Source organism: Hippoglossus hippoglossus, chromosome 17 (assembly GCF_009819705.1).
Source record: "Hippoglossus hippoglossus isolate fHipHip1 chromosome 17, fHipHip1.pri, whole genome shotgun sequence".
Classification (NCBI taxonomy): Eukaryota; Metazoa; Chordata; class Actinopteri; order Pleuronectiformes; family Pleuronectidae; genus Hippoglossus; species Hippoglossus hippoglossus.
This window is the reverse complement of record NC_047167.1, coordinates 17,235,920-17,261,906: the sequence shown is the minus strand read 5'-3', so window position 1 is coordinate 17,261,906 and position 25,987 is coordinate 17,235,920. Positions and strand designations below refer to the sequence as shown.

General features: G+C 40.9%; 4 protein-coding genes across 5 annotated transcripts; all 4 read left to right on the top strand.

Annotated features, from left to right (window-relative positions):
- Window positions 1-993: 993 nt before the first annotated feature.
- Window positions 994-4,691, top strand: bcl10 (BCL10 immune signaling adaptor). The gene is given in 4 exon segments (XM_034612616.1): window positions 994-1,285; window positions 2,571-2,733; window positions 2,736-2,858; window positions 2,976-4,691. Coding segments are annotated over 4 exon segments (747 nt in total). The 5' UTR covers window positions 994-1,234; the 3' UTR covers window positions 3,386-4,691.
- Window positions 4,692-5,291: 600 nt separating this feature from the next.
- On the top strand, window positions 5,292-16,640 carry mcoln3a (mucolipin 3a). The gene is made up of 13 exons (XM_034612613.1): window positions 5,292-5,376; window positions 5,852-6,068; window positions 6,153-6,322; window positions 6,414-6,567; window positions 11,374-11,455; window positions 11,563-11,659; window positions 12,205-12,304; window positions 12,400-12,512; window positions 14,998-15,147; window positions 15,303-15,404; window positions 15,656-15,778; window positions 15,869-16,075; window positions 16,194-16,640. Exons 3-13 carry the CDS (start codon window positions 6,200-6,202, stop codon window positions 16,335-16,337), a joined length of 1,395 nt encoding a protein of 464 aa, XP_034468504.1. The 5' UTR covers window positions 5,292-5,376; window positions 5,852-6,068; window positions 6,153-6,199; the 3' UTR covers window positions 16,338-16,640.
- A 582-nt stretch (window positions 16,641-17,222) lies between these two features.
- Window positions 17,223-23,569, top strand: ssx2ipa (synovial sarcoma, X breakpoint 2 interacting protein a). Of its 2 annotated transcripts, XM_034612606.1 has the most exons (14): window positions 17,223-17,463; window positions 18,489-18,635; window positions 18,829-18,995; window positions 19,168-19,377; window positions 19,988-20,098; window positions 20,190-20,325; window positions 20,436-20,511; window positions 20,596-20,770; window positions 20,948-21,095; window positions 21,305-21,441; window positions 21,662-21,835; window positions 21,923-22,040; window positions 22,340-22,493; window positions 22,693-23,569. In XM_034612606.1, the coding sequence occupies exons 2-14, from the start codon at window positions 18,593-18,595 to the stop codon at window positions 22,835-22,837; spliced, it is 1,794 nt and encodes a 597-aa protein (XP_034468497.1). In that variant the 5' UTR covers window positions 17,223-17,463; window positions 18,489-18,592; the 3' UTR covers window positions 22,838-23,569. The 2 variants fall into 2 exon arrangements, with proteins under 2 accessions (XP_034468497.1, XP_034468498.1); XM_034612607.1 differs by lacking the exon at window positions 17,223-17,463 and having other exon boundaries at window positions 18,500-18,635; window positions 18,878-18,995.
- A 26-nt stretch (window positions 23,570-23,595) lies between these two features.
- Window positions 23,596-25,802, top strand: LOC117777725 (guanine nucleotide-binding protein G(I)/G(S)/G(O) subunit gamma-5-like). Its single transcript, XM_034612617.1, has 3 exons — window positions 23,596-23,796; window positions 24,725-24,867; window positions 25,528-25,802. Exons 1-2 carry the CDS (start codon window positions 23,716-23,718, stop codon window positions 24,848-24,850), a joined length of 207 nt encoding a protein of 68 aa, XP_034468508.1. The 5' UTR covers window positions 23,596-23,715; the 3' UTR covers window positions 24,851-24,867; window positions 25,528-25,802.
- The last annotated feature ends 185 nt before the right edge of the window (window positions 25,803-25,987 follow it).

The following is a 25,987-nucleotide window of genomic DNA, read 5'->3' as shown; positions in this document are numbered from 1 at the left end:
ATGTGTTATCTGACCAATAGCAATGCAGAGATAATTTCGAACAGCACTAGAATATATTTATAAAACATGCCCATGTTGATAAAATATTATAAATTACTCTTTGAGGTACTTGTAGTTGCAGTTGCTAGTTACTATTTGCAGATGAGATTTAACAAACCAAGTGTTTTTAACTTGTCTCTGTTGTGCTTTGGTTCTTATTCATTGTGTTTTGGCTATAATTGTGTTGCTTGTGAACTTGTTTACTAGTATGTTTACCAGGGTTCCGAGAGCTCCATACAACATGTCAAATGAACTGTGTGCAGAGTAGGTTCAGCAGCGCCACAATAAGTTGAGATCAATGAACAGTCTTTACTTTGGTATTCTTTATTCAACTATTTTTCTTTCTTTTCTTTTCTGAATTATACTATTTGACTTTTGTATTAGTTATTTAATATTTTAAGTAAAGTCATTTGAACTCCATTGCTGCGATACAGTTGCTAACATACAATATATGATATCAACTGTGTGAGGAGACCCAGCAGCGCCACCTAGTGGAGCTCATCAGAATATCACTTCACCTGGATAAGAAACACGTGAAATCAACGACCACCGTCTCTACTTGTCCACTACTTTTTATTCTTTATTCAACTATTTGTATTTTCTTTATGAATGCTTCTTCTCTGTGTTGTGTTATGTTGTTTTAACAATTTGTCATCTTATATCTTAAATAAAGTTTTTTGAATTCCCTTCCTTTTCAAATGTGCAAGATGAATACACGTGTTTTGTCTTGCTCAGCAGCGCCACCCAGTGGAGCTTATCAGAACAGCACTCCACCTGTATCAGAAACACTTTATGGCACTTTGAATCAATGAGCACGAGTCCAGACGATGAAAGTTGTGTATCCGTGTCCTGTTGTGTTAAACGTGGGTTTTTACATTTTAAAACATTGTCATTAAATAAAGAGAAACTGTTTCTACTTCTCCTCTCGCGCTGACGTAAAAAAAAAAAAAAAATCTTCCGGACACAATCAGGAAGTCCGGGCACTGTTTTTATTTCCTGTGGCTTCTAGAAACAGAAAACCTGAATGGACAGTGGGCTCGACGTCTTCAAACGACACAGAATCATGAACCGAACCGATTAACGAGCGTAATTAGTTCATCGATGTGTTTCGGCTCGTTATTTGCGGCTGATAAACGCATTCACGTCGTCGTTCGTTACCCGGAACACCTGGATTTGCAGTTTGCGTGAGAGAGGGATGGATGTTCCTCAGATCACTGAAGATGAGATGGCAGAGATTAAAAAAGACGTGAGTAGGAAGAGTCAGTGTGTGTGTGTGTGTGTTTAATGAGGTTTTATCAGTGTATGATCACGTTTAGCTCAACCTCGGCCTGTGTAAGGAGGAAATGAACCACCGTGTGTGTGTGCGTGCGCGTGCGCGCGTGTGCGCACACGAAAGAAGAACTAGACCCCACACTGTTTTAATCCAACACATCAAGATGTGTTGAATGATCTTTTCACATTTTGGTTCATAATATAACAAAAAAAATTATCAAACACATGTTGCGGTTCGGTGCCTTGCTCAAGGACACTCCAGCCTGCGGACAGGAGGAGCTGGGTTTGAACCAACAACCTTCTGGTTACTGGACCACCCATTCTACTGTATCTTCTGATCGTTAGTCACATCCAATCCTTTTAGAAATACAGCACAAGATGGTGAATATCCCTTGTAAATGTACCAGTAGATGGAAGCAGGTGTTAGTGGCCACCAGTGGATGTTTAGGGACATAACTTCAATTGTGTACCTTCAAGTGTTTTGGGCCCTGTGATCAACGATACAGGCCGAGACTTGAGGGTACGCTGAAGGCTAAAGGTAAATCAGACTAACCTACTGGCTTCTATGGCAGTACTATGAAAGCCAGATCAGACATCATTACCTCTGTCTTTTGAACCTGTATGTACTTATACGAATCATTTATGCCTTAGACGGGGAATCAAGATTTTTGGAGTCAAATATAATTTTAATATTTAAAAATAAAATAACCCTAACCCGAATTTTGCTATAATTAAAATATTAACATTAATTAGGAATGAGATTCGATTTGGATAATTGAAGAAGATTGATAGCCCTAACTACCTAAAACGTACTTTGACTATTTAGTTTGGTCCATCACCCATCCACTAACATGGAGGAGGCAGGGTTTATTACCTACACTGCAGCCAGCCTCCGGGGGGGGATCAAGATGCTCTGTCTACTGTTTTGGGGAGCCATCATGTCGTCTTTCAAACAATGTAGATTTTGGTAGATTGATGGTCTCCTCTTGATTCACAGAGAAGAGAGAGACGGCAGAGTTGACGCAGTTGCTGGGTAGAGATGTGAATTTAGAGGAGAGGTGGACCTCTCTATAATCTCAACCACTAAACCAGCAGCTGGGTTACACAAAAACTACACAACTCCCTGTACAAAGCTCAGATAAATGGCTCAACAGGCTCATCTGCAAGTTTGGGTATCTGAAATAACCCAGCATTTCTCTGTGGTTTGGTTCCCTGCTCGCTTTGTTCTCCTTCTCCCTCTCCTGCTGTGGATTTGCTAGGTGCTGACCAGACTGCGGCACTACCTCTGTGACAAGATCAGGGCCGAGCGCCACGTCGACTACCTGCGCTCTCGTAGGATCCTGACACGGGATGATGCAGAGGAAATCAGCTGCAGGTCCACGCAGACCAAGAGGACGGCCATGTTGTTGGACCACCTGGCCGACACCCCCGGGGCCTGGACGCCTTGATAGATTCCATTCGGGAATTGCGCTCACAAAACTTTATCGTCACCAGGATCACGGACGAGGTGCAAAAGGCCAAAAATGAGAAGATCGAGTCTCTCAGGGGTGAGTAAGCCACATCATGATGAAATCTGTTCGGTATTTTAAAATCTATTCCATATTCTTGATGGTTTGATTCAAATTTCCTCCCCACCTCTCCTCTCTTTATCCATCACGCCACAGCAGGTGCTTCCAGTTCTTCATCTGACAGCAACCTTTGCACTCCAAGCTCGACCAGCGACCCCCCCACAACATTTTCAAACAACTCCACCATGCTTTTCCACCCAGACGGAGAACGAAGCACTTCCTCCTCAGACGTAGTCGGCTCACTCACCCTGCCGTCGTTACAGAGAGGTGGAGACTTGTCCTCTGTGGCTGTTGCTAGCATCACCGTAGCGTCCTCCACTACCTCCTCCAGCCTCCCGAGGCCGGGAGACCCCGGAGCTCCTCCGCTGCCTGATGAGGGGATTGTCGAGTCCCCCTCCAACATAGACGTCGCAGGGTCGGGGTGCACCAGCAGTGGCGGGGACCCGAACTTCCAGCCACTGCGGTCGCGCTCGCTGACTCCGACGTCACACCCAAAAATGTTTTAACCTCACACCTCAATTAGACAGTTCACATGGGACAAACTGGCACAGACCACAATTACTCAACTCAACTCGTACACAAACACATCCTTTTGGTGTCGCTCTTGCTTGTGATTAGGGACTTTGTGAGAAATGGCTGCCCATAGAATATTTAACATGATAGCACTAAAGTGATCAGCTTTTTGGATAGAAATTAAAGATATTTTGTCTCTGGGGACGGGGTCGTGTTGCCAATTTGTATCCTTAGTATTGGGATGAGGCCAAAATAATACCTTAGTTTTAAGTATATACATATACAGTACATGTCTTTCTACTTTTCCTTTTATGAAACCTAAGAAGTTTAATGTGCAAGAACTGTTCCTAAGTAAATACAGTTTAAATTGGAAGAAAATATTTATGTATTGAGTATGAGTACATGCATTTAATGCAAGTTTTCAGTGATTCTTGGTTTTCTATACTCATTTAAGACAAAAGTAGAGGTACTATGATCTGTTTTTCAATACCACATGTTTAAAAAAAAAAACAATCTGTTAATGTCACTTTGAGAGTATCCAAAGGTACAGAAGCAGATCTACATTTAGAATTAGGAGGAAGTCAGTAAATGTATGAATACCACACTGCATTTTTAACTCTTTTGCATAGAACTGCAACCAGTGAATATAACTAAGTATTCCTTCAAAGAAAAGTAATCAATGAAAATTAGTGCTCAACATAACAGGACCTTTATTTATTTTTATCATGGTATCGAAAGTGGTGTAATAATTTTTATACTTGCTTTGTATCCAAGTCTCAAAAAACTCAAACGAAACATCAATTTCGCTGAACAATTGCGGAAGAGCAATCAGGCGATGAAGGTCTGAATTTATTATTCTACGTCCTATAATATATTTCTTATTGCAAGTTGGATAGTGTGCTGTAGCTTTTTCACAAGTTTAGGGTCCAAAATAAGACAGTAACCAAAATGTATTGCGGTTCAGCTGCCACCCTGACTCATCCATCTCCCATTAAAGATGTGATTTCTTTCTAAACTCTATATTGTGAAGAATCGGCTGCTAGTTTATCTGTAGTGAGAGAAAATATGTCACATACACTGGATTGACTACTTGAGCATATACTATACGTCTGTGTTATAGGATCTTATACCAGAGCCGTGCAGCTTGAAGTGTTTTCTACTTGTTTCGATGCAGCATTAAGTCAAGAAAAAGTCATTTAGAATTTGTATCACTACAGAAAATATGGTTAAATACACACGGTGTACTGCTTTTTAATTTGTTCAGTTGTCTTGTACAATGTATACTAAAGGTTTTCTGTATGAGTTCTACTTCTCTTTTGTCCTTTATTGGTGGCTGTGTGGTATTGTAGAAAATAACTAACAATCTTGGCTCATTTCATAAAGCGAGAAACATTTTATCGAGGTGACATTAAGAAATCGGTCAAAATGATCTCTCAAACTTTTCGTAGCTCTTGATGAATGTTTAAAAACTGCAGTAGCACTGAGTAGAGCGCACGCCTTCGCCAACGCCCAAAAGTCCTTTTAAATTCTATTATGCTGTACAAGATTTCACACACTCGTAGAAAGTAGTTCCTTAAATGTGCCTGATATTTTTCCTCAATATCCATAATACAATTATTTCTCGAAAGTTCAGCACATAAATTGAATGAGTTCTTCTTTGCCAGATACTGCATCCTTTCACCGGGTTTTGTGGAAATGCGTTGGGTTGTCTTTGTGTAGTGTTGCTTACAAACAAACAGACGGGGCTGAAAACATAACCTCCTTGGCGCAGGTAGTTAAACTAATCGCAGACTTGGCCGTTACACATACAGTATCAGCCTGGATGGTGTACTGTGGAGCTCTGTCTGTGTTTTGGAAAAACTGGACGCAGAGTGATGCGTCATCGTGGTGACGGCTTGTGTCCTCCACTGTCTCGTCCTCGCACACAGCACTCGTGTGCCTGTTGGACTAGTTGCTCTGGCTGGTGCACTGCAGGCGTCAGCAGGTAAATCCCTCCTTTTATTATTGCTATTTTATATAACTATCTTAACTTTACCTCAAAATGTGGGGATTTTATTCTCAGTTATATATATATTCTAGAAAGGAGTATTTAATAGTATTTAAAATGTAAAAACCTGTTGTTGGTATTTTAAATATAAACTTGTCTCTTTCCTGCTCGCTGTGGCAGGCAGGGTTGCCACAAAATGACTAAATGACACCGAAAAACTCTTCTTGGCACTTTAGAGCTGTAGTTGCTTATTTTGATTCATTCAGTTTGCATGACAGTATGTTCGTGAAGACAGAATGACATCCGCAGACTTGTGCAGGAGAACCAGTTTGATAAACATCAGAATGACTGGAATGGCTAAATCCCTTCACCTCCCCCTTGGCAAAATTCTAAAGTATGAGGAACCTTTAACAATAAAAGAAGACAAGCACAACCAAAACTGTACTACTCTTCTCTTCTGCACTGCACTCAGTATAATGGAGGACTCTCAGCCCCTGAGGTCAGAGGGGAGGAGGCAGAACGACCACTGCAGGTGGAGCGCTGACAATCTGGAGTCCAAGGTGGTGGAAGATTTCAGGCGAAGGCTCAAGTACTTCTTCATGAACCCCTGTGAGAAATACAGAGCCAAGGGGCCGCAAACCGTGGAAGCTGATGTTGCAAATAGTGAAAATTGCCATTATCACATCCAGGTAGCGTTTAAAATCCTTTATATTTCACACAGAATGAATACACACACATTATTGTAGTCTTTTTTATTTTTTTTTCCTGATCAGTTAGTGTCCTTTGGGCCTGAGCAACGAGATGATGGTCACATTCAAAGATGAGAATCCTCATGGCCTTCAGACATCTGTTCCTCAAAGGATACAAAGATCACCGGCTTGGAGGCTACGCACTTTACACGAAATCGGACGTTTATGATCACATCTACTACATCATCAACCGGGTACTGAAAATTTTGATAAATATTGTGTCACATGAAAGGTCATGGCAAGGAAAACATGTATGTGATGCCTTTCCTCAATTTGTCTTTTCAGTATATCAGTCTCCAAAACCTGACCGTAGGTAATCTTGCCTACGAAAGGGTTGACGGGGAGAACACTCCCCTGTCTCTCTGTCAAGAATTTTACAGAAACAGCAGCATTGATCCTGGAAATGAGACCTTCGACATTGATCCACATATTGATAAAGGTACCAAAGCACAAACCGCTACGAAAAGAGACAACAAAAAACATTTATTGAGAGTGTTTATTTAATCTCAGCAGCTACAATGGGTTGTGTCCATATTGTTTTTGAATAGAATGTATTTATAGAAGCTGATTCATGGCGACAATGGAACATAATCCCACTGTGAATTTAATTGTGACTCAGTAAAAAGAGGAAGCTCGTGCATAGTGGAATCAGAGGTTTGAATGTGGAATAGTTCCCCTGCAGAACAATATTAAATGTACCTAAGAGATGTCAAAATGATTAGTTGGTTTAAAATGAGGGTCGGTATCGAAACTGGACCTCTCTGTTAGGCTGCATGGATCCAAAGCCCCATCGGCTGTGGTCGAATTCAGGTATCTTCTCCTCAGGATTCTTCAGCTCAATCTCTAAGTAGGCCAACACCAGGAAAACAAACTGCTTCATCTCATTAGAGGCAAAGAAACGCCCGGGACACATGGAGACCCCAGAACCCCAGGGCATGGTGTAAAACTTCACCTTCTGCCCGTTCTTGTAAAAGTCAGTTTTCTTGCTCCCGTCAGGATTCAGAAAGCGGTCATATTTGAATGAATGTGGGTCAGGGTGGATCTCTGGGTCAGTTTGAACAGTACAATAAGGAAACATAGACATTCTGTCACCTTTGCGTATGAAATATTCACGCCCATCTGCCATCTTGAGGGTCATATCCTGGAGCACAGCTCTGTTGAGGACAGGTGCAACACAGAGTCGGAGGGTCTCTTCCAAAGCACTGTCCAGGATGGGTGTTTTCTTCAGCATTTCATAGGTCAAGTTGATAGAAGGGCCACCACGTCTGACTTCCTGCCCTGATTCCTTCAGAACCTTGTCAATCTCTTCCTTCACTGCTCTCATGGCTTCTGGGTGTTTCATGAGGAAGAGAGGAGCAAGCCAGAAATGCAGTGGGCCCTGTGTTGCCCTGAGAGGCCCAAAGAAGCACGAACATGTATCTGCTTATCATTGACTCCTTCATACCACTCTCCTCTCGATACTGGTGCATGTCCCAGATCCAGCCACTGATGTTGTTCTTCATCTTCGTCTTCTGCACCGACAGAGTGTTCCAGAATAGTTCCAACAGCCTCTTTGTTTCCAACCTTTCCCTCAATGAGAGGACCCCGTAAGCCAGGTTGGGGAACAGTTGGTCATATTTACGAAACTCTTTAAACAAGGCTTCAGATTCCACTCTGTCCTTTCTCTTTGGCTTTCTCCTCACTTTCTTCTGACTTGGGAGATGCATTGCCATACAGAGATAAGTAGCCGGCCCTGAAAAGGATATTGTAGCTGTACATAACAGTCCCATCTTCTTTTCCAGCTGCTTTGGTCTGCTGCTGAGCCCGATATCATGAGACATCAGATTCTGAAAATTATCCATCATAGCTTGTGTCAATACCTTCAGGCCGTCCGCCTTGAGGTGCTTGTTGTTGGAGACCTGGAGAAAAGTGTGGTCATCCCCCTCTGCCACATATCCAAACACTCTGCGTATCAGATTTTTAGCAAACGGTCTGAAGTCCAGTTTTCTTGGACTCTCCTTACAAATGCCCCAAACGACAGAGGATCATGAAGGAATGTGATATAATTCCCTCCCAGCTGCACTGTGAACACATCACCATGTTTTTTGCGTCATCCTCTCGATGAATTTTAATGTGTTCCTGCGAAACTCCAAGACTGACCCAGCCAAGGGATGAGCCCCTTATCCAAAGGGGGTTCTCCTGGTCGGTGCTGTCGAAAACACACCAAGTAGGTGAGAGTCCTCCAATCAAACAGGAGAGTAAACCAGAAGAGAGGTAGCAGCAGTCCCATGACTGATTCCTGTAACAGACACAGAGTGATTAGGAGTTAAGCTCCACATCCCGCATTATGTAGAGAAATTCTGCTCCGCCCTTTCGTGTGGTGTCAGTTTTGGTCTTCAGGGGATTGCATAATCAGTGGACAAACAATTTAACACATAACTGTTGTGTTAACAGAGTGAGAAGAAGGTTAGCCAGACTGGGTCCAAACAACCAACCCTATCCTGTTGTGGATTTGTGGTGAAAATAAACACAAATATTCAAGAGTTTCTGTGCCGATGGTGCACAACCAGTTAGATGTGATCAAGGTTCATAGAAGACAACTACTTTAGATCATACTTTCACTGTGTAACATTCACCATGAAGTAATCAGTGAATCATGAATTTCTTCGGAGGATCAATACAGGCACATCTTATATTATCTCGTTGTTCAATGAAATGTGTAAGCCTACCATGTGTCCACAACTTAACCTTGGAGCAGTTGCTGATAACACAATAAACAGTAAAGATACACACACCAACCACCAACGTAACAGAATAAAAAAGAATAAAAACATATACGTCCACCCACCCACATTAACGCAGAAAGCAAGACAATATTAAAAGTGAGTAGGGCTGGGCAGTTAACTGAAAATGTATTGAAACCATATTTATAACTTCCCATCGACTCATATTTGCTCATGTCTGTTAATTCAGTTAATACTTTCCCATGCTGCATTCACGAAACTGTGTTCTACGTTCCGTGCCATATCACCCTGCTGCATGTCCTACCTACCTCACAAGCAGTGCCTTAGGGTCTTGAAGGGTTCCTGAGTCTGGTGCATTTAGTTTTGACACAACAAAACTCCCAGTTGTTTAAAATATTTACTCAGGATAACAAACATCATATGTAAAGTTGCATTAGCAATTTCAATTTCATTTCGGTCACCAAGACATTTGAAATGAGGACCCCCATAAAGAGGTTAAGATAAGATGAGAAAGATAAAATAATATAATTTGGAGCACCTGATAATTAGAGCAGCAATTTAGTTCTAATCCTGCAAAGACAGTTCATGATCACGTTTATATTTGAAAAAAGTTAACGTGTTATAGTAATACCATAAGGCCATTTACGACAAACCTACCACAGACAGAGGCCATTACAAAAGTGTAATAACAGTGATGCAAGAGGGGATATTAATAATCATAATCGTAATAATAGTAATCAGCAACATTTTTGTTTTATTTGCTCCTCTTATGTATCTTCCCAAATCAGGTTTGCAGTATCTATCACATCACTGCTGAATATTGAATATGTGCATCTAGTGAGATGTGTCTTCAGCATCGGCTACATAGGCTTGAAAATTAATCTCTCCAACAAAAATAGTTAACATGCATTAAAAACACATCAAAATTTAAACCCACACCATTGTGGGATTATCACGGCCCCAAAATTAAAGGTAAATTCAATGTAAAACACGAAATATATTTAAAGCTTAAAGAGATATTCAGAATCATCAATGTTTTGACAGAGATGTCAAAATGATTGGTTGGTTTAAAGTGATGGTCGGTATCGAAACTGGACCTCTCTGTTAGGCTGCATGGATCCAATGCCCATCGGCTGTGGTCGATTTCAGGTATCTTCTCCTCAGGGTTCTTCAAGTCAATCTCTAAGTAGGCCAACACCAGGAAACAAACAGCTTCATCTCATTATAGGCAAAGAAACGCCCGGGACACATGGAGGCCCCAGAACCCCGGGGCATGGTGTAAAACTTTGAAAAGCAGTGCCTTAGGGTCTTTAAAGGGTCCCTGAGTCTGGTGCATTTAGGTTTTGACACAACAAACTCACCAGTTGTTTAAAATATTTACTCAGGATAACAAACATCATATGTAAAGCTGCATTAGCAATTTCGACCCCTCGGGGGATCCGCACATGGTCAACAAGACATTTGAAATGAGGACACCCCATTAAGAGGTTAAGATAAGATGAGAAATATAAAATAATAATAATTTAGAGCACCTGATAATTAAGCAGCAATTTAGTTAATAATCCTGCAAAGACAGTTCATGATCACGTTTAAACATTTGTCTCAGCAGCTGGAGGCAAACATCCAGTGAAAGTTTGTTTTCTCTTATATTGTTGTTCTGATGTGTCATTGTCACAAGTTGTTAAATGATTTACAGATACTGTATTTTAACTGTCCCTTACCCCCTAAGCCTAACGGAAATGTTCTGATTAAGTCGTATTAAATGTAACACACCAACCCTGCTGTCTGCACAACTCAGAACTATGGAGCTGTAAATATGATGGTACCCCACCCATGTACATTTTCTAGACCCTCATGATGTCATGCACTTACTTTAATCGCCAAAACAATAAAATAAAGTTTTAAAATGTATAAATAAATGGAAGACACCCAACCCTTATGTTAAGCTGTAGAGTTAACTCACTGTACAACCCTGACTGTTATAACGGCTGGATGGGTTGTGTGATGTGGCAGCAACATATTTATTGTATCCTTATAAAAATAAAACAAAATTATAAAGGAATCTTTATGGCAATGGTCATTGAGCAGTTTACACGTGCTTTGGTCTCTGCGACTATAGCACCACCTACTGGTTCATACATCTCACTGGAAAACAAAGCAGCAGTTGCATCAGTTAAACCTTCAACCTGTTTATTGACAGATAAAAGGTTTATTGAATTTGAACTAAACAGCTTTTTAATGTTAAATTAAAGATGTTAATTCAAGTCACAACTGGCTGTATAACCTGTGTATTTAATCTCAGCAGCTACAATGGGTTGTGTCCAAATTGTTTTTGAATAGAATGTATTTATAGAAGCTGATTCATGGCGACAATGGAACATAATAACACTGTGGATTTAATTGTGACTCAGTGAAAAGAGGAAGTGCGTGCATAGTGGAATCAGAGGTTTGAATGTGGAATAGTTCCCCTGCAGAACAATATTAAATGTACCAAACAGGTTGTCTGTATTTCCTCCTCACAGACTGTACGTCCATTTACCCCGTGCAGACGCTTGACAACAGCAGTTCGCTCACACACTTCAACTTCTCCTTAGACTTCAAAAGGTGACTAAACTGAAAATACAGGTTTCATGCCAGGTGATGAGTGCTGCCTGTTAATACGTGTGTGTGTGTGTGTGTGTGTGTGTGTGTGTGTGTGTTTGTGTGTCTAGGCTGCTATCAGTGAACATCTACCTAACACTGAAAACCATCAATCTGCAGACTGTGCGGCACCAGGAGCTTCCAGACTGTTATGACTTTCAAATAATGGTTGGTGACAACGTTTGAAAACTGCCACACCCTGATTTGAGCTTTTAGGTTTGTTTATCAAGCAGTTGTTAGCTACATCGCATTTTTAAACATTTGCATAAAAACGTTGATTATGTTGTTGTAATATGACTGCTCCCTCAAATGCCTTGATTGCCCCCTGGTGGCCGGCTTCATAAATCTGGCCTCTGCTACGTTGGACCAAACCAAAAGTCAAAGTACACGTCTAATAAATAAATTTGGCTCAAAAAATGTTTCATTTTTAGATAGTTCTTATTTTGGATGCTATAAAAACCAGGGTGAAGCGTAATAATTGACAGCTGAGACTGACTTGCGATTAGTCAAGTGTGCTGGTATTGACGGAATCCTCCCATTTGCTACTGTGCAGACTGTGGTTTCAAATGGGCAAGATGGCGCCGTTCATATCTAGAACTTCTTTCTGGATTGTAGGAGGAAGTAGAGACATGTCGTCCATCTTTATATACAGTCTATGTCTCCATGCTCGGAAAAAAAGTCACCAACAAATGACCTTAATTTTGTTTCCACAGATCATGTTTGACAACCATGCACACAGTGGAAAGATAATGGTGGATGTTGAAAACGATGTCAGAATCTATGAATGCAGAGACTGGAACGTAGAGGGCACTTGTGAGTTTTTCCAATAAATGTTTATATCTTCGCCATGTAAGAGCAATTATATAAGAAGCATCCTCTGAACTTTAAAATGTGGTTTGCATTTTCAGCTGGGAAGAACGATTATCTCCTTCTGTGGTTTGACTCTGTGGTCATCCTCGCCTGCCTCACCTCTCTCATCCTCTGCACCCGATCTGTCATCAACGGCATCCAACTCCAGATTGTAAGTTACAAATTTGAACATGTACGAGAGTTTGGTGCCTCTAGTTATCGGCGCAGTGAAAACACCAGTTGTTTCAATATTTACATTTAAGCAATTCCTTGTTTACTGTTAGCTCTATAGCTTTGAGCAAAGTCACACAACATTGAATATACATTGGAACTTGTTCCTTCCTGAAAAAAGTTAACGTGTTATAGTAATACCATAAGGCCATTTACGACAACCTACCACAGACAGAGGCCATTACAAAAGTGTAATAACAGTGATGCAAGAGGGGATATTAATAATCATAATCGTAATAATAGTAATCAGCAACATTTTTGTTTTATTTGCTCCTCATTATGTATCTTCCCAAATCATGTTTGCAGGTATCTATCACATCACTGCTGAATATTGAATATGTGCATCTAGTGAGATGTGTCATTCAGCATTGGCTACATAGGCTTGAAATTAATCTCTCCAACAAAATAGTTAAACATGCATTAAAACACATCAAATTTAAAAACCACACCATTGTGGGATTATCACTGCCCCAAAATTAAAGGTAAATTCAATGTAAAACAACAGAAATATATTTAAAGCTTAAAGAGATATTCAGAATCATCAATGTTTTGACAGAGATGTCAAAATGATTGGTTGGTTTAAAGTGATGGTCGGTATCGAAACTGGACCTCTCTGTTAGGCTGCATGGATCCAATGCCCCATCGGCTGTGGTCGATTTCAGGTATCTTCTCCTCAGGGTTCTTCAAGTCAATCTCTAAGTAGGCCAACACCAGGAAAACAAACAGCTTCATCTCATTATAGGCAAAGAAACGCCCGGGACACATGGAGGCCCCAGAACCCCGGGGCATGGTGTAAAACTTTGAAAAGCAGTGCCTTAGGGTCTTTAAAGGGTCCCTGAGTCTGGTGCATTTAGGTTTTGACACAACAAACTCACCAGTTGTTTAAATATTTACTCAGGATAACAAACATCATATGTAAAGTTGCATTAGCAATTTCGACCCCTCGGGGGATCCGCACTGGTCAACAAGACATTTGAAATGAGGACACCCCATTAAGAGGTTAAGATAAGATGAGAAATATAAAATAATAATAATTTAGAGCACCTGATAATTAAGCAGCAATTTAGTTAATAATCCTGCAAAGACAGTTCATGATCACGTTTAATATTTGTCTCACAGCTGGAGGCAAACATCCAGTGAAAGTTTGTTTTCTCTTATATTGTTGTTCTGATGTGTCATTGTCACAAGTTGTTAAATGATTTACAGATACTGTATTTTAACTGTCCCTTACCCCCTAAGCCTAACGGAAATGTTCTGATTAAGTCGTATTAAATGTAACACACCAACCCTGCTGTCTGCACAACTCAGAACTATGGAGCTGTAAATATGATGGTACCCCACCCCTGTACATTTTCTAGACCCTCATGATGTCATGCACTTACTTTCATCGTCAAAACAATAAAATAAAGTTTTAAAATGTATAAATAAATGGAAGACACCCAACCCTTATGTTAAGCTGTAGAGTTAACTCACTGTACAACCCTGACTGTTATAACGGCTGGATGGGTTGTGTGATGTGGCAGCAACATATTTATTGTATCCTTATAAAAATAAAACAAAATTATAAAGGAATCTTTATGACAATGGTCATTGAGCAGTTACACGTGCTTTGGTCTCTGCGACTATAGCACCACCTACTGGTTCATACATCTCACTGGAAAACAAAGCAGCAGTTGCATCAGTTAAACCTTCAACCTGTTTATAACAATTTTTTGTTTATAAAAGGTTAATTTAATTTGAACTAAACAGCTTTTAATGTTAAATTAAAGATGTTAATTTGTACACAAAAGAGAGCGTGTTGTGTTTATGGTAACAAGTTTAACAAGTTTTATTTTGTATGTATTGGCATAAATGACTCTTACTGAGAAGATAAATCTAATTGTTTCTGAGTCTACCAAATTTTATGGAGGCAGCCATTCAATTCTTATTTCAATTCATGACTCTAATCCATTGTCTGTGAGTTCACGGTAATAACCGCATCAATCATACATAAAATTACAGATTTACATGACATTTCTACATCTCCTCAGACTTTTTGAGTAGTTTCACAAAAGTTCTCACTGTCTTCTCCTCATCTTCTGTCCTGTGAGTGTTGCCCATCCTCTGCCTGCCTCTTCATTAATATGACATACATGGGCAAAAAGATCTGATCATACACAGTTTTTGGGTTCATGTACACAACAATGTGTCAATATTATATGTCACAGACTGCTGCTGCCATAGATGTGGCCACTGTTAATGATGGTAATGTCCAGCAACATAGTCCTATGTAGCATTTAGAAAATGTAGTTGAACAGTTAAAAAAAACAAAACATTAATACTGAATAGACAGACAACGACTACTATGAATATGAGTTATTCCTTGGTTTGAGTGTATTGGTTTAATTGATGTGTTTTAACAATGTGCTAATATCTCCTGTATGCAGGAGTTCAACACATTCTTCCATGCACACTACAATAAAAGTGTCACTTGGTCGGACCGCATGGAGGTTGTGAATGGCTGGTATATCCTCATCGTTGTCAGCGACACGTTGTCCATCGCTGGGTCAGTGCTCAAAATTGGAATACAGACAAAGGTTTGTTGGTGGTAAATAAAAACCTGAACAGATTAATGGTCTACTATGTAGTTTTGGAAACATTAATACATGTCTATGTTTGCAGCTTGATTAATGAAATTGACCTGGTGCTTCCTTGATATCATAATTCCGTTGTTCCCTATCCTCTGTTGCAGTTCCTGACAAACTATGATGTGTGCAGTATCCTGCTGGGAACAGCCACAATGCTCGTCTGGGTCGGTGTGATTCGTTACCTTGGTTTCTTTAAGAAATACAATGTAAGAACTTCTTCAGTGCTGCATTTTGATTTTAAACCATGCATCAGCTAGCCTGATGCTGGATCTGCCCCCGGATCTGGATCTGCAACAAATTTGAATGGGGTCCTTCCTGATCCACAACACATCCTTCCACCAAATTGTGTGGTGACCCGTCCTGTAGTATTTGTGTAATTCTGGTAATTAACAAACACAGATGAAGACTTAAACTTCTTGGCAGAGGTAATAATTGAAGACATTTTATTCCATTCTAGATCTTAATCTTAACCCTGAGAGCCGCGTTCCCAAATGTGATCCGCTTCTGCTGTTGTGCAGCCATGATCTACCTGGGCTACTGCTTCTGTGGCTGGATTGTTCTCGGGCCTTACCATGACAAGGTATAACAATCACAGTCATAACCTATGCCAAGTATTGTTTTGCTCTTTAATATCTCTCTGAAATCAATAATCAAAATATATTTTGTCCAGTTCCGGACACTCGACAGGGTCACAGAGTGCCTCTTCTCTCTCATCAACGGGGACGACATGTACGCCACCTTCCTGAGGATGCGAGACAAGAGCTACATGGTGTGGCTTTTCAGCAGACTCTACCTCTACTCCTTCATCTCGCTCTTCATCTACATGGTGCTCAGCCTGTTCATCGCTCTCATCAATGACACCTACGAGACCATCAAGGTCAGACTGAGACACTTGTCAATAATCACCATAGCACCAGTGTTGTATAGTGCTGAGCATAGATGTTATCTTTGCACTGTTCCGGCCTAATGACTGTACAAACTTTTTCTTTTTCCAGCATCACCAGCAGGACAAGGTGCCAGTGTCCCAGCTTCAGGCCTTCATAGCCGAGTGCAGGGACCAGCCTGAGTCTGGGAGGTACCAGACTGATGAGGAGCCGGCGTCCGGCTGCTGCCTGTCTCCATGCTGCTGCTTTAGATGAAGTGATGGGACGTGGCATGTGCCTTAGCCAGGTGTTGGCCAAAAGTGCAAAAGAGTATTAGGGCCAGGCATAAGGGGGAAAAAACTAAAGGAGAAGGATGGTTTTCCTTTTGCATTTTGAGAATAAAGTGGAAATGTTGAGGATAAAATCAAGTCCTTTGGTCCTTCAAATCCAGTTAGAGGAGCAGAAACTTCAGTAAAGTTTCATACTAATAGCAGTATTTTGTGGTTCATTGTGTAATGATTGATTGAAAGAATAAATACATTTTACCTCAAGTTGTGATGTTTGAGGGGAAATATTTGACTTGCATGTGTGTTATTCTTTGTGAGTGTTAAAGAGTTTTTAACTTGTTGTTAAACAGGCGTATTTCAATATTACTGCTGACCTACAACAGCAAATGAAACAATCAGGGAGAAGATTGGCTTTTTCTGTAAACAATTCTCATTGTCTGTTGTCGGGACGGATTACCGGCAAGGTCAGAGCAAAGATTTACGGCAGTCAGGCTGGAAAAGGCTATTGCCTGGTTCCATAAAACTTCGGATTACCGACCTCCCAGCTCTCTGGGCCTGGGGCCACCATAGGTAAACTCCACTGCTCTTCCATAGTGTTTCTGTCTCAGCCTGTGTGTTCGCTCGTTTGAATAGGTGATGTCAGAAATGACAGAAGCATTTATATATATATTGTATCTAAAAACGAAAGTGTCGAAGGTGCGCAGGGACGTGGTGGAGGTGACTCTTACCGCTCGCTGCCTCTTGGACGCCATCGCGTCTCATTTGCATAGATCGCCCCCCTTTGCGTCCGCTCTCAGCCAATGCGCGGCTCGCATGCTGGTTGCCTAACAACGCCGCCTCCAATCAGAGGGAGGTTTGGTTTGTGGCCAGCTGAGGACTGGACTTCAAAAAACACAAGCAGCTGCTGCTGAGCTTCATCTCTGTGCTGCCGCCGCTGTCACACGTTCGAAGCAGACCGGTGGAGACCCGAGCTGCGGTTTTTCATCTGAAACACGATGACAGCTGGACCGGACGCTGCTGCTTCCGGTGTCTCTGACGAGGCAGCGTGTTGTTAATGTGTCCACTTCACCGGTAACTCGACAACACAAGGATCGGACACGTTTCACACCGCACCCGTGAGTATTAGCCTCGCTGTTATCCAGGTTAGCATGCGCTGCTAACTGTCTGTTGCTACAGTATTTAACTTAGTCGTCCGCTCCTTGTTATTATACGGACTAACGTTAGCAAACAGTTGTTTTCCACATGTAGTTGTTTTCCACATGTAGTTGTAGTCTACATGTAGTTATTATAGTCTACATGTAGTAGTAGTAGTAGTTGTTGTCTACCTGTGTTTATTATAGTCTAGATGGAGTAGTTGTTGTCTACATGTATTGTTTATAGTCTAGATGTAGTAGTAGTCTACATGTAGTTGTTGTAGTCTACATGTAGTTGTTGTAGTCTACATGTAGTAGTAGTAGTGGTCTGCATGTAGTAGAAGTAGTGGTCTACATGTAGTAGTAATAGTAGTAGTAGGAGTCTACATATAGTCATAGTAGTAGTCTACATGTAGTAGTTGTTGAATACATGTAGTAGTTGTTGAATACATGTAGTAGTAGTCGTCTACATGTAGTAGTAGTCCTTTTTAACAGACTACCACTATATAACATTAAACCCATAAAACAGACGCACACTGGACCTAATCATCACTCACCAGTCAGTGTTTACTTAGATAACAGTTGTGTTTTCTGGTTTGCTTGATAACAACATTAGGGAGTTAACTGTGCCGCACACTGACACTAAGTGGTTGTATTTATTGAACATGGCCTGAATGTTTTTCCTCTTTCGATCATCAGCACAGTGCGCTCGACAGTCCCCGAGTAGAAGTCGTAACATCACAGTACATGTTGTGGGAGTGGCAGGTGTAGATATCTGGCTCAACTTGTTTCACCACGACATGTTATATAATTATCCTGTTGTCCCAAAGTCACACAAGTCCAAATCATAGCTTCTCACGCTCTCAGATTTATTCCCTTTCTTTGTAATGGATTCTCATATTACATCCCCCCCCCCAGCACACAGCTGAGGTTTAATCCTGTGTTGCTGATGCAGCGGCCCAGATTATCTGCTTTGGTCTATCTCATGGTTTGATGCTCTGTTGCAGGGCTCTGTTCCAGTGGGAGGCTCTGATCCACTGCCTGGCTGATAATCCACCTCCTGGTTGATAACTCGTCATCTCACATCCCTGTGTCCTGATGTGTCGGTGACATGGGAGAGTGGTGGACAAGTGTGCCAACAGAGACATCTATGGGTAAATTTATCTTCTCTGCATCCGGCAGGATGATATAAATACGGAATGTCCCATCAGTGATGCTTTTTATAGGATCTGCAAGAGGTGACCCATATTCATGCCCTCATTTTGGAGCAGAAACCTAATTCAAGCCTTAAAATAGTAAAAGAGTAAAATCCATCATTTCCCTGTCTATTTCCTCTTCTCTTTTAAGGAAACTATGAGATCTCAAGCATATCACATGTGACAATGTCACCCTCCAGACAGAACAACCTTGTGTCAATGTACCCCTCTCTGGCCCTGTCCAAAAGCTCCTACAATGTGATTAGTGCCTTTTGCACTGAGGATAATACCCCTCAATGCATTTTATACATCAACCAGGTAAGAAAATGCCACGGTGCACTTAATGTTTTTTTAAAAATAAAATGCATTTGTCCAGGTTCATCTTTTACATCAGATTTGATCAATAAATGTGGTTAATTTTGCCCTTGAATGTCTGCAGGAATGTTTCACTGTAAAACCAGGACAATGACAAAAGTCCTTTCTTTCACAGGAGCTCTCCTCACTGGGCCTCTCTTCCACATGTATCGAGGCCAGCTCACCGGGGGGAGCCGTCCTGAGCACGGTGCCAGCTTTGAACGCCATGTATGAGCTGCTGCAGATTCACAGACGAAATATGGGCACTTTAGAGGAGCTGGAGAGAGAACAGCTGAAGAAATCCAGCACCTTGGAGCACATGCAGATGAACAATTCCAGACTGAAGGCATGTATGATGGAGGAGGAGAGGGGAGTCTCAGTGTTACTTTTGTAGTAGTCTAAATTCATATCTAGACAGTGTCTATTTTGTATCTCTTTTGGATCAACTGAGTTTACACACATAATCTGTATGTGTCCAGAAGTGAAGATGCAGTAAAAGATTTCTGACCACTAGTGAGCAGTAAGGAAAAAATGTACACAGGCAAAAAACAAAGACAAAGCTGTGTTCACAAATAGCTGGAATAATCTCATTTATTCTTAAAATTTAGCTATGAAAAACATGTTTCCTTATATTCAGGAGAGACACACCTCTTTTCTCCAAACTCACCAAATAAGAAGTCAAGGTTATGAGTCCCACAATGCATTGTGAAAAGTAAGGAATGCTATGAGAGGACAAATAGTTTGGATTGCAATTTTACAGCACATTTTCAGTTTTTTGAGAAAGGATGGGAAAATGGCAAATACCTAGTCCATGTGTGTGTGTCTGTCTTATTAAACCTTAAATGCTGCCTTATGTTTTATGAAGGGGTTTGCTCAGGAATCTACTTTCACAGCGCCAACCCTGAACTGATTGCTTCCTCTCACTGTGCTCATAAGTTGTCTATATTTCATTCCAGGATCAGCTGGAACTGTCCATAAGGGAGAAGTCGGGTCTACATGAGACGGAGAGGCAGCTCCAACTCAAAATCAAGACTTTGCAGAGCTGCTTGAAAACTGAGAAAGATGAGGTGGACCTTCTGTTTTTCCCTGTCATCAGCAACACTCAGTTATACAAAGTGTAGAAGCCTTAAAAACTCATGATTCAATGATATTGTGCAGGTTCAGAAACTCCAAAGTATCATTGCCAGCCGTGCGTCTCAGTACAATCATGATGCCAAGAGGAAAGAGAGAGAAGCTACTAAGCTAAAGGAACGGCTCGGTCAGCTACTGGTCGACAGAAAGGATAAAAAACTAGGTAAGCATAAATATACTCATCATCGAAAGGTGTATGGGATGAATTCATGGCATTCATCTTCATCTTTTAATCAAACATTTCTCAGCAACTCGTGCTCTTCCCTATTTTAGCTCTTGATGTACTGAATTGCTTGGGACGGTCGGATGGAAAAAGGAGCCACTGGAAAACTGCAAAAGTGACCACCAGGTAGCGTGAAACTTTTTGACCCTAGAATCTGTTGAATGTTTAATGTCAGTCAGGTTAACTGTATCTGTAACTTGCTCCCTGTAGCCATGAGGGTGAGATGTACAAGTCCTTACTTAGCGACTATGAGGCGAGTCAGAAGTCCTTGATGCTAGAGAATGCTGAGCTTAAGAAAGTACTCCAGCAGATGAAGAAGGAGATGATACACATCCTGAGTCCACGCCAGTCCAGAGGAGCCACTGCTGAGGACAGCCATGAGCAGGTGTTCATATAACTTTTGTTCTAACACAAACAAAATCTGTTATGATGGTTTCCTGAGCAAATGATTCCTTTTCATTAATCATTACATGCAAACTTCACTTGTGAGCTTGTTCCTGTGTATCAGACTAAATGGGATGAGATGTTTGCATGTTGAGAATTGACCCTCTTTCTTGCTCAGGCTGATTCAGATGGGGAGGAGAAGATGGGGGACTGCAGCAGGGAAACTCTGGACCAATCCTGTGAGCATGCGAAGGAGCAGCTCACCAACAGCATCCGCCAACAGTGGCGGAAACTTAGGAACCACATGGAGAAGTTGGACAGCCAAGGTAAACAAAGCACTGGCAAATACTCTGAAATACTGCATTATATATGTATTTTGGGGATTTATAAAACTTTATCTTTGGCTAATGTGAGGTTATTAAAACATTGGATTTTTTTTTTATGTGTAGCTGTTCATCTAGCATTTATATGCATGCTGTATATCTGGAAGAAAATGTAGTTAAACACTTGTCAATCACTGTTTTTGTTTATGAAGCAACTCAAGTTCAAAACCAACTGGAGTCCAATAAAGAGGTAATACCAAGGGAGACGCACGAGTATGAGATGGAGAAGATGAGGTGTGAAGTCCAGCAATGCAAAGAGTTCATTCATGCACAGCAACAACTCCTCCAGGTATCTATCTGCTGATTTAAATCCAGAGATGGAAAGTAGATCCGTGCAGGTTAAACATTTTCTTAGTTTTATCCCAAGAGGCTTCTCGTTACGAGTGTAAATTAAGTAATAGATTAGCACTTTAGAGAAATAAGCACATCAGTACATTATTGAATATTTTGATATTCTAAATGATGATTTTCTCTGAAATAAACGTGTGTGCATGTTTCCTCCTATGCAGCAACAACTGAACTCATCATTTGACGACGAGACCGCAGCTCTCCTCAATGACTGCTACACACTGGAGGAGAAGGAGCGTCTCAAAGAGGAGTGGAGGCTCTTTGAGGAACAGAAGAGAAACTTTGAGAGGGAGAGGAAGAACTTCACAGACGCTGCTATTCGCTTGGGGCGAGAGGTACTGAAGTCTTCTCTTCGGATGTACTACCTCAGTATTACTCAGCGTATATTGTGGGGTTTGTGATTGTGGGTTTGTGTTTCACAGAAAAAGGCCTTTGAGGAGGACCGTGCCTCTTGGCTCAAGAATCAATTTTTGAACATGACTCCCTTTATCGACCGTAGGAGATGTTCTTCGTCTGATGGTCAAAGTGCCTTATCAATCAGTAAGTCTAAGTAATTGAAAAATATATATTGTATGATATGCAGAAATTAACTCTTAAGGGTGAGCTTCATCATAGTCTTTACATTTTTCAGTGCTGCTTTGGGACAGTTCAGAAAACTACAACAACAGAGGGCAGCAAAATATACAGCAATCCGTATTCTTTCGGTGTGACTCCCAATACTGTTCTTTTAGAGTTTCAGAGGACCGGAACGACAGAATTTCTTTACTTAATATTAATTGTAAACAGAAAACATTTAATAGTTGTGGTTTTTTTAAATCTCATTGTCTCCTACGTTGCAGGAAGTGAGCCAGAGGTGAGGATGTCTTCCACGAAAGCTGAACTGACCAAATCATCAACCTACGCTACATTCTCCACTCCTAAACCTACACACAGCGCTGCTGTGCCATCCACAACCGAGCTTTACCGGACACTCCGTCTAATACCAGACGGCAGGTATTATATTCTCACTTATAACCTATTATCTTCCATGTCTGGAATTTTATTTTACGGCCATTTACCAGGAATTGTTTTAAATGTTAACAACATATGAGTATCTTGTATATGCCACGAATGTCTTACGTATTAGTGTTGAAGTGACAACATGATTTTGCGGCACATTAATACAGTTGATCTCCGTATTTCTCCATTTCAGTAGCTCCAGAAATTCAAAGGGGGGCCGCAGGCAGGAGTGCAGCACCATCGAAGACGGAGATACTCGCACAAAGTCAAAACACAGAGTTCGATGTGGAGACCTGAGTATCTTCTCTCTGGGTGAAGATGAGAACAACCTCACCTAGAGTACAAATCAATCATGGCTGAAATCCATTACTACCGATGAACTCTTCAATTTTTTTGCAACATTGTTTGTTTGTTTGTTTGTTTGTTTGTTTGTTTGTTTTTTGGGTTGCTTTTTTTATGGATGTGCACAAATTATTAATTCACCAAAGCTGATCAAACAAGAAAGCACTTTAATGAAGCTGCCACTGTTCTGTTTACTTTCTTTACAAACGGAGCAACACTGGCAATTCCACGGTGGCAGACGCGTCTCACACAAGCACATGGAGGGAAAACACAAATACAAACGCCACATTGAAATGCAAAAAGCCACACAATGGAAACACAATCGCAACAGAAGTGAGACAAGGAAACGAGCAGTTACTTACTGCGATAATACTTCTTATTCTTTTTCCTGCATTCAAGTGAGCCGTCATTTGTAAAAACACGGTCAAGACAATCACCCCTGGTCACCTGCTGGTTGTGTTTTCCGATAATCTGCATGTGTGAGACATCTCGATCATCGCGCAATACAGATTTTAAGCTACATTCAGGGGGAGGGTATCTACCAAGTAAAGATTTGAACATGTGGAGTTGTTGATATCTTCTACATATTGGGTGATGTGAAATGTTGTTTGTTTGAAATTAACTTTGTTGTTGTAGATGTTTTTAATTGAATCACATATTTACATCAGAATGTGTACGATCTGCCCTGCTGGTCTCGGAACAGCACAATAAAGAGATTTCTAATGAAAGTGTTTTATTTTGTCTTTAACGTGGCGCCCCCTATCGGGCGAGTGACCGGAATCCGGATGTCATCATCATCTTCGCTTTTGTCTCCGCATCCAGCCCAGACTCGCTCCCTCCTCTTTCACTCAGACGAGAAGAAAACGCCTCGAAAATGTCGAGTTCCTCAAACCTCGTCGCCATGAAGAAAGTCGTGCAGCAGCTCCGCTTCGAGGCGAGCATCAACAGAGTGAAGGTGACTCCCCGGGTTCCCTTTTGTTTGATCCCGTCAAACAACGCGGACAAATGTCGACCGCGTCCGGCTAACGGCGCTAGCTGCTGTCCGGAGCTAGCAGCGTTAGCCCACAGTCAACAGGCGTAGCTTAGCATAGCAGGGCGTAGCTGGGAAAAGGAACACAAGTCAGCTGTGATAGCACTAGTCAACGTGTAGGAGAGAATATAAGATGTCGTGACTTTTGATCTGGTGGCTGCTAGCATCTGTCGGTGAACTTTACGGTAACAGGGAAGCTAGCGAAACGTAGCTTAAAAGTAATAAAACGTCAAATTTAGCCTGATCAATAACTAAATGTATCAATATCCACTTTTCCAAAGGGGAGCTGACGCGTATTCCCTCGTGATTTGAATCTGCCCCTCCAATCAAGCTAATGCATGTATTACTATCATTTTACTTAGAAAAGTTAAAATGGAGTTAATCAATAAGGTTGGTGACGTTTGTTATTCAGACTCTGGGTCCAGATGAAATAAAATACATACAAAAGCCCAAAATAGAATATGTATCTATTATGTTTGATTCATGGAAACCATTGTGTTTTTAACCTCGTTACTTGACTCAGTTTTTCCCGGCTGCAGGTTTCAGATCTGTGTTAAGAAATCTAATATTTCGTCGGTTCAAAGAAAATCTCAGTATTTTCAAATATTTGGATTACAACTAAACACTTCCATTGTTACCTACTACTTACCCACTAATCCTATAAATGTATATAGAGAGGGCAAGATATTTCATTTTCAGAGTCATTGAGCTGACAAATATGTTAGATTTCTTACAATACAGCAGTACTCCTAAATCTGAAATGGATGTGGTACTCCATTAAGACGTCTGTTAAACCTACTCCAGTATACTCCCACATCATTGGTTTACATTTCGATTCCTCTTTTGTCTCCAGGTCTCCCAGGCAGCTGCAGACCTTCAACAGTTTTGCCTTCAGAACGCCTTGCAGGACCCTCTGCTCACAGGCGTGTCCTCCAGCACTAACCCTTTCAGGCCGCAGAAGGTCTGCTCCTTCTTGTGAAACCACTGCATTCATTGGTGAGTCTGCCACCCTGTCGACACACTCAGAAATACTGTACACCCAGCACACGCAACTGGAGAGAATTTTTAATTGCTTTGCATGATTTTCCTTAATGTGCTTCTTATACTCACTCAAAAGTCTTTTCATGTATTTCTTCCTTCACAGCAGATACAATGTGGTCTGCTTGACTATCACTGTTATTTATTTACAGTGCACAAAAAACAATCCGAACATCGATAGAAACTTCTCAGACCTCCCAAGCATAATTTACTTCTTTTTTATTGACATTTATTCTCAATTTATTCCAATCTCTTTTATCTTCTCCTTTTTAAAAAGGTCATGTTATACTTTTCCAATAATACGCATGTTTGGCAGTCCTTCATATGTTGCAGCCACTGAAAAATGAACATAGATTGTACGACACAATTTATACTTTAAGGCCATAAGATGTCACATATGGATTCAAATTATTGATTCATGCATTTGCAATTTTTTTAAAAGATTTTTATTATAGCGTCTCTGAATGTACAGATTGTTGAACATCATGAAAAAGCTGATACCAAGATACATTTTTTTTTATAATAAAACAAATCTTTTCAAATACATTGAAAGTTCAAATCCAGTGCCTAATATATTGTCTGTTTTTGTCTCTTGTTTTTTATTTATGTTCTGCAAAGGCCTTCATTTTGATGCTACAGGGAAAAGTTGACCTCAACACTGCTCCTCATGCCAAGCCATTATACTGCCACGGGATCTCTGGAGTGTAGAAAACATTGTCAGGAAGATGACCATCTATTTTCAGCCACAGTAGAAGAAAGGAGACAGTTTTATTTTTCATGGCACAGTGTGATTTTTGAGTAAATTATTGTGCCTTTTCTATTGTTCTATTTTAGTCATCACTGTTCTTGACTTTTTTGTATTTAATGAATAAAAACATTCTTTCCTACTATAAGGTTTTATTAGTATGGCTTCTTTTGTTGCTGTTCATCTGTTCGACAATATTGCGTGACACACATTGCTGACAGTGCTGCCTAATGTATACTAGAGGTACAGTACTAATGGGAGGAAGCTGAGGCGGGGATTTTAACATTTAACTAATAAATAAAGGGTAGCTCCGAAGAAATTGATTATCTTAGG